The 8,680-nt window shown below is 40.8% G+C and overlaps 1 protein-coding gene across 2 annotated transcripts; it reads left to right on the forward strand.

Annotated features, from left to right (window-relative positions):
* The first annotated feature begins 4,152 nt into the window (after positions 1-4,152).
* On the forward strand, positions 4,153-8,319 carry LOC103356202 (myeloid-associated differentiation marker-like protein 2). Of its 2 annotated transcripts, XM_008280275.1 has the most exons (4): positions 4,153-4,442; positions 4,528-4,806; positions 4,896-5,322; positions 7,164-8,319. In XM_008280275.1, exons 3-4 carry the CDS (start codon positions 5,042-5,044, stop codon positions 7,813-7,815), a joined length of 933 nt encoding a protein of 310 aa, XP_008278497.1. In that variant the 5' UTR covers positions 4,153-4,442; positions 4,528-4,806; positions 4,896-5,041; the 3' UTR covers positions 7,816-8,319. The 2 variants fall into 2 exon arrangements, with proteins under 2 accessions (XP_008278497.1, XP_008278496.1); XM_008280274.1 differs by having other exon boundaries at positions 4,153-4,806.
* The last annotated feature ends 361 nt before the right edge of the window (positions 8,320-8,680 follow it).

Here is an 8,680-nt window from a genome sequence, read left to right on the forward strand (position 1 = left end):
TGTGTCTCGTGTTGCATTTGAAGTGAAATTACGCCACCACTTGACAAAACAAACTTTAACTTTAGCAGCTGCTCTGATTGCAGCAGTGGATGCTCAAATTTCTGTTTTTCAGAACTCTTAGAAGCTAATCATTCGTGTTGGCTTAAAGGTTGAGCGTCAGTGTTTATCACAAGATTGAGATGAACTTTAAACATACTATAGCTAGTTTTTAAAATGTATTGTATAATGGTATGTTCTGATTCTTAACTGTTTAAAGATATAGCATGGAACATTTCCACATTAAGATGTCTTTTTAAAAAAAAAAAGTTGTTTTGTTGATTTGGGTACTTGCATCATCCCAAATGTTTCAGTGTTTAAACTCAGAAAATTCAGTTTTAGTCACTTTATTGTGGCCTCCTTTCATTGTGGTCATATCACTTTTTAGCCAGAAGAAAAACGAAGAAGTTAAAAACCTATCTAGCTAGCTTTTCTGTTATTTATTATGCTGATAATATTACACTGTTATTTTCTTTTTTTGTTTTGCTCTCTTGTGATGACTCATTATTTTAGTAGGCTTGTCCTGACCAGAGTAAGAGCTAATGCTAACGACTACATAAGCTGTATATGTCTTCATTAGGGCTGCAAGGTGGAACAGTTAGTAAGCACTGTTGCCTTGTAGCAAGAAGGTCGCCGGTTTGCGTCCCGGTGGGGGTACCGGGATTTTTCTGCGTGGAGTTTGCATGTTCTCCCCGTGCAGCGTGGGTTCTCTCCAGGTTCTCCGGCTTCCTCCCTCAAGTCCAAAAACATGTTGAGGTTAATTGATGATTCTAGATTGTCCATAGGTGTGAATGTGCTTGGTTGTCTGTCTCTAAGTGTAGCCCTGCGATAGACTGGTGACCTGTCCAGGGTGTCTCCTGCCTTCACCCTGAGTCAGCTGGGATAGACTCCAGCCCCCCATGACCCTAGTGAGGATTAAGGGGTGTATAGATAATGGATGATGGATGTAGTCGTTAGCGTTATGTTAGCTAACGTCTCGGGCTGTGATTGGCTAATGTGGCTGAAGGTAGCTTTGATTGTAGGCCCACAGGTCAGATCTCTGGAAATTGTAAAACTAAGGGACATTCAGGGATGGTGGAAACTTTGAGGCTAATGTGAAACCAGTAAATAAGAACTTGGTGGATAAATGTGTTTTCGTACGGCTCGTAACCTCAGTCTGTGTTTGCATCAGTTTCCTTCGCTCCTGCTCTCTGTGCTCATGTATACTGCATTTAAATGTAGTCAAATTCTTATTAAATCTTTTTTCACTTTCAGATTTATCTGGTTCTGCTGTGAAACCAGCGATATGATAGAAAGTCCTGATCTCACACAACTAATGTTTGTGTCAGCAGCTGGACAATGAACTGTTTTACTCTGCACTGTCAATTGCAGACAGTCTTTTTCCTGAAGACACTAAAAAAGCCTGTTGAGAACAAAACTACAATAAGGAATTATTTAGTCGTGGTGAACTGAACCATCTTTGCAGTGTTCTGAACTGAAACACTGAAAGACCCATTTTGTAGATGTGAGACTTTCATAAATTTGTTGAAACAATGCACAATATGGGACCTTTAAGGATAGTAATGTCAATGTTGAGGACCCTGGTGACAAGTTTACAGGGATAATAAGTGGAAATTGCACTTCCTTATCAAAGACTAAGGACGTCTGGTGAACTCCACAATCCCAGATTTATTTTTTCTTAATTTTTTTTGACATATGGTCTTAAGTTCCAACCAACTTTTGATACAGATAGGTTTTGCACACTTCTTTCTGAAGCCACGTTAAGTTTTCATCAACTTTTTTCCTACATATGCACTAATACTCCACAAAATCTGTAAGAACACTTTACATTTTGAAAAAAGTAAACATTTCTTTAAGTACGCTTACTTTATCCTTCTCTTAAAGTATCAGCTAATAACACAGTGCAGACTTTCTTCACGAGTCAACATTGTGACATTATTCTGCAGTTATTTTATACATTTAAAGTTTTTTTTTTTTTTTATGTATTTAGCTGTTCTTTTTTTAGGGAGTAACAAGTGGTGTCAAACTATACAACATCAGTCTAAACTCGTGTAGAGCAGCAGACAGTCTTCCACCAGCAGGTGGAGACAGAGACCTGTGGACAGATCTGCTGTTTATAAGCTGAAGGAATAATTACTGTGATAGACTCAGAACACAAAACAGACTCTTCTGATAGCTGCTGCTGCCACTGTAAGGTTGGACCAAAGTCGTGGTTTAAGCCATGTGAGTGTTGACAGGGTTTGTAGATAGCAAACATCACAACATCTACCTTCATTGTCAAAACGACATCAGTTGATAATTAAAAAGAAATGTGATTAGCAACCAAAATTACAATAAAAGCAGCCTATGAAGGTTAAGATCACTTCAAATCAGTCTGTATCATCTGATAATACCAGAACTTTGACGAGAATGAAAACTGCATTTCTGATTTTGCCAATTTTATCATCTGTCAGTACCTAAAAGCAGATATTCAGCAACGTAAAACATAACTAAACGTCTGGGGAATGGTTTATTTAATGTAAATAGGCTAAGATGTGTAATGTGATTCTTTACAACAATAATTTACTCCCTACTGAGGTTATTATCGTCAGGATGTCTAGTCATTGTCCCTCTCTGTTTTAGGTTTTTGTCATTTGTTTATCTCATATTTTGGATGGAGCATGCTCACAGCAGTTATCCGCCAGATTTGCAGTTAATGTTAATGAGTCAGTTTTAGATCAAGGTGCATCTTCATCAACCTGCATCCAGCTGCAGCTAATATAAAAGCCGGATGCCCTCTGCTGGCTGCTGAACATGGTGCACAGCTTACCAGCAGTTTGTGTCAGCAGCTGGAGGAGACCCAAACAGAGCAATAAGGAGAGTCAGTACCAGACGTCAGATGAAGATACAGCTTGTGTTGCTGAGTGGAGGAATTTCATTTTTGTTAAATGTGTCCTTGTTTCCTTCACTTGTGTCTTATTCTCACATCTTAGTCTCTCCCAATGAAGACAAAAAAAGAAAGGGATTGAACTTTTTATAGAAATGACACATCCTTTTCTACTTAACAAGACGACCAATATGGTTTTATCAGGGTCGATACCAAAATCGATTATTAGTCATCAAGAAGATTGACATCTTACTGTCAAAATTTCAGATGTACACAAACCTCAACACACAACTTGCCTGAAATTCCTTTGTTTGTTTGTGTTTTATATATATTTAATTAAAAAAGAACTTTTTAGCATTTATCTCTGACTGTCAAGTGGCTATAACTTGTGACGTGTAACCAATCAGATAGAGCTGTGGGCAGGAGATTGTTCATATTACAGAGTAAAAACAGGTAATAATTTTATCGGAGATGTGGTTAAAAAAAAAAAAAAGATAATAATGATACCAATGCAATCAGGAAAATGGTGAACATTGGATGTGATCAGCCTGATAGTCAGCTAAACGCGACACAACAGCTAAATCAGACATACATCTGCAGGTATTAACAGTATTGCAGAGATAACTTGATGTACTTTCCAAATAATAACAGAAATACAAAAAGTAATTACACGCCACATCTTATTTCATAATCATTATTTTGCAATTAAAGTAAGTTTAAATCATTTAAAATATTATTGCACAATTCATTTGTTCATTTATGTTTTTTTTTGTTTATTTATCTGATTATTTCTTATCTTATTTATTCATATAATATTGAACACTTTGAGATGCCCTCTCACGCAGTTTACCTTGTGTTACTTCATCTAAAATACTAGCTTATTTGTTTAGCATGTAATGGTGACAAAAAACTAAAAAGGCTCACAAAGTGGTGATGAGGAGAGTATGGTTTTAGAGAAATCTAATTTCTCCCAGATCATTTCACGTCTATGCATCCAAAAGTTGAATATTTCTGTAATCAGTGTATCCCACATCGATCCTGTTTTCATGTCTTGACATCACGGGGTCGGTTATCCCACCTCATTCCACAGGGTCTGCAATGTGTCTGCATGCCCCGACTCCACGCCCAACCACATGTACACGAGCCTCCGACGCTCATGTGGTGACGGCCCAACCCCAAATAACTTCCATTCTGGTGTGACAGTGCCCCTCCTCACAGCACAAGGAGGGACACTGAGGAAGGAGAAAGTGTGTCAGGAAGAGCGTTAGACGGATAGAAAGTAAGAGGATGAGAGCTGAAAACGAACATTGTCTGCATAAATGATCCAGGAAATGTCACGTGGAGATTCTGAGTCTGGACATTTAGATGAGGTTGTTGGCCTGGACCAGGTTCTGATGGAGCGCTGTAGCAGCTTTATGCCAGAAAACTCATGAGAAACTACAAGATCACCTCAGTTTTAACGTACCTGTCCTGGTTTGATGGCTGCACGATGCCGGGTTTGGATATTTGTACATGACCAGAGTGAACTCTCAGCTGAAGGGTGAGTGTCTGACCAGCTTGAGCTCTGACAGAAGAGCTCGAAAATGTATCTCGTCTGCATTTGACAAACTGATTCATCAACACAGAAATAAGATCATCAGAAAGTCCCTGACAAGTCTGGACACACAGCTGAGGGACAGAAGAAGAAGGGCAACGTTGCAAACACTCTGGATGTCCTGCCACGTGTTTGGACGCTGGAAGATTATTTGAGTAGAAAAGCAGAGACAAGTTCTGGCTTTGGAGGCAGTGCTGGGGACAGTGGTGTAATTTCAGCCAAAGGGATACAAAGTGAAACTGAAAGTGAGTGAAGGGAGCACAGATGGAGAAGAAAGAGCCGTGAGAGGCTGCTTCAAGAGAGAAATAAGGTAAACGCACACACAGGGCTAATTTAGAAATGGAATCTGAACTTCAAATCTATGAAAGTAACTAATACTTTTTGCTTTTTTTCTGATAGATGTCATCAAGAGGCTGGATAACGTCACAGGACTTCATCTAAAACCTAAAACTGTTAAGACAAGAAACTCCACATCACCTGTTTTGAGCAACAGCTGGATTTCTCTCTGAGGCCCTGAAAGTTTACCTCTTGTAGACCTCCCCATCATGGATCCTCAGGGTGGTCCCTACCTCAACAGGAAGGCCCTCCTCTCACCTCTGGGTGCTGCCCGTCTCTGTCAGCTGGCTATGGGATGTGCTGTGATCGCCATGGTAACCCACAGCGCCGGCTATAGCGGTTCCCACGGCATCTTCTGCATGGCGGCGTGGTGCTTCTGCTTCGCCATGACAGTTCTGGTGTTCTTCCTGGACGCCACTCGTCTCTACAGCTACCTGCCTGTGTCCTGGGACAACCTCACGGTCACATGTGCCGCCTTTGCGACGCTCCTGTAAGTCACATTTTCGGCTCTGATCCTCAGCTGGGTTAACCGTCTTTGAGGCGATATAGAAAACACAAGAATCTGCGCCGGGCCCCCTTTCGCTGTTATCTCATCCCACAAGGCATCCATTTCTCCACATGAGGCAAATTTGCGTCCACTCATCCATGACTCAAACACATCTGAGATTAACACATTAATTATGAGGCACAAACCTTACTTAATTTTTAATTATCTTGGAAGAGGACTGGGACTTGTTTAGCGTAAGGGGAAAACTACTGATGAATCATGTGGAGCACTGAGGTTAGATTGCTAAAAATGCCTAAAAGTCTCACGGTGTCTTTATAGTGTTACAAACCTGTTGTCCACTGTCAAAATCTACCACATAAAATGTCATACCGTAACTAGAAAATGCCTAAAGCTGCTATATAGTCCATATTTTTACATCAAAGTTCCTCTATACTCTTCGATTTAGTCCCCAAAATCAAATTTCAGAGCATAAAAGTCACATTTTTAGAACTTTTCTCCATGACAATCATCTCTTTTTGCCTTAAGATGACTTAGATGTAACTCTACACTGTTGGTTCCTTCAGACCTTGCACATCAACCCACTGCTCCCCCCACCGCATCTCGAGCACACCAGCTCACCTTCAACACTGCAAAACTGCTACACAATGGCAAGTTACAATATATAAGTAACTTAGACATCACTTTTAAAACTTCAAACGGTTCATAAGGAAGAATAATGATACAGACAGGCCTGCCCTTCAAGTTGAGAAGATTGGTTCTTTAGGTTTGTTACGTATGAAACCTTGGAAGTCTGAATCAGTGTTTTCGAGACTCTCATTGGTACACTGGAAGTTCCCATCTGTGGCATTCACCGCTTTTTTTTGCTCAGGATATGTCTTATGCATACAAAAAACACTTACATGGTTAAGTTAACGAGGTCAATGACTAGATTTTTACCTAAGTAGTGTTTAACTAACTGACAATTATCATCAGACTCATTTTACTTCGGTTTTTTTTTTTTTGAGTTTTACTCTTTTGGTCCATTTTATCAGCCTTAATAGCAGCATCAGGCTGTTTGCAGCTAAGCTAAGCCTCTGATAAACCCTTTGTTTATGTTACCTGCCTAGCACGAGAAGACAGAAAGACAAAGTCGGCTCCTCACAAGCTGGTATACCAGAACATTTAGCAGCTCAAATGCTGAATAGTTTGCACTTATATAACGCTTTTATACCTTAGTGAGACATAAAGAGCTTTGCAAGGTTTCCCATTCACATGCATGCCAACTTTGGGTTCCATGGTTTGCCCAAGAACACTGGAAGGGCTGGGAGTTAAATGCAATCAGCAGACAACCTGCTCTCCAACCTGAGCCACAGCTGTGAAAGAGCCAGATACTGGTGGAGAGCAAAATAAGAGCAAATATTGGACCAGTTAACAAGATCCCTGTATAAGCTGTATGTGTCGTTTATGTACATTTAAATATAAAATTATTCTAATGTAACATCTGTTTGCTTTGTCAGAGCAAACACTTCTCATGTTCTTTATCACTAACTGGAGCTAGATCAGACGCCATGACGTGATCCCAGTAAGGAACATGAGGAATATTTGAACAAATGTTTCAGTCCTGTATAAGTAGCTGTAGCTGCCATCCTTGAACCGAGACAGACGTTAACATTTTCTTCCTGTATACAGCTCCTATTATCCATGTTCTGATTGAATGCATTACAGACACAACAAACAGCCACAAAATTCATATGTATTCATCCCGCTGTGACCCTCTGAACCTTTTTTTTTTTCATCTGGTTTACTAAAATATTACCAACACCATTTTTCTGTCTGTCCTGCAGCTACGTGACGGCCTCTGTGGTTTATCCTCTCTTCTTCGTCCGATCTGAGTGTCCCTACGCCGGCTGTGAGGTCCGAGATTTCCGCATCGCTGTTGCCGTCTGCTCCATCTTGGGCACTCTGGCCTACGGGGCTGAGGTGGTCTTGTGCCGAGCCAGGCCGGGCCAGATCGTGGTGGGCTACATGGCCACCGTCTCCGGCCTTCTCAAAGTGGTTCAAGGCTTCGTTGCCTGCATCATCTTTGGATCTCTGGCCAATGGGAGCCAGTATTCCCATTATGCCGCCACTATCTACTGCGTCGCGGTCTACGCGTTCTCCTTCACTCTGACAGCAGTGGTGGTCATAATGACGGTGTGCAGGCGGACCAAGGCGGTGCGCTGCATGCCCTTTGATCGCTTTGTGGTGGTGTGCACGCTCCTGAAGGTGCTGCTCTACCTGAGTGCATCAGTGATATGGCCAGTGTTCTGTTTTGACGCAAAATATGGCTCCCCATGGAGACCGTCGTCATGTCCACGAGGGAAATGCCCGTGGGACAGCAAGCTTGTGGTGGCGGTGTTCTCCTTCGTCAACTTTGGACTTTATTTGACGGACCTGATCTACTCTCAGAAGACACGATTTGTCTCCTCACCGGTGTCCGCTAACGCACGGGTTTAGCTCCGTTTGGAAACTTAATGTCACATCACTGGTTTTAACAGGTTTAACCCTCTGAACCCCAAGCAGTTTCTGGGTGCTTTTAGCTTCTGTCACATTTTCACTCACTGTGGTCTCATTTTTCACTGCAGTATAAAGTCCTAAACCTCTGTGGAAACAGCACAATCATGGCTGGAAGTAGATGGAAATCAAAAATGCCTATTGTGCAGTGTGAAATACTTATAATGCCTTAAATCATTGAAAAAAAAAAAAGAAGAAGAAGAAGTTGAATATATTTGAGTACTGAGAATAAAACCGGGAACATGTACAACATATCTCAAAGTACCCACAGGTATTAATAATACTTGAAAAATAAAAAGTGGTTCTACACACCACAGATTTTTTACTCTTTACATTTTTACAAAGCCTGCAGCCAAAGTCTGCAGAAAAGTCCTTGAAATTTGAGGAGTGCACATTTTTATTCTTCTTCTTCTTTTTAAAAGAATCCGATGATTACAAATGTTTGTTTTTTTTAAACATTTTTCTTTCATGAGACTTTTCGAATGAAGTGATTTTGATGAAATATAATAATTTAATTTGAACTTTTTAAGTCACTGGAGATTTTTTTTTTTTTTTTTTTAAAGATCACATGCCTTTCAAACCTGCCGGCGGGTTTTGGGGTTCAGAGGGTTCAGTTATTCATTTGCATCACTGTTTATGATTTTGTCCGTGAATTTATTTGATATTTAAAGACTGGAGGGCGACGATGGTATCAAAGACCCCCGGCGCAGGACATCACTGGTGCTAGTTTGCTGCTGAGACACTTCAAAATGCAACTGAAAGCACTGTTGAGGAATTTCACCAGGGCGTCCCCTTGGCCACACCCCAC

This window comes from Stegastes partitus, unplaced genomic scaffold, assembly GCF_000690725.1.
Source record: "Stegastes partitus isolate 25-593 unplaced genomic scaffold, Stegastes_partitus-1.0.2 Scaffold189, whole genome shotgun sequence".
In the NCBI taxonomy this organism is placed as follows: domain Eukaryota; kingdom Metazoa; phylum Chordata; class Actinopteri; family Pomacentridae; genus Stegastes; species Stegastes partitus.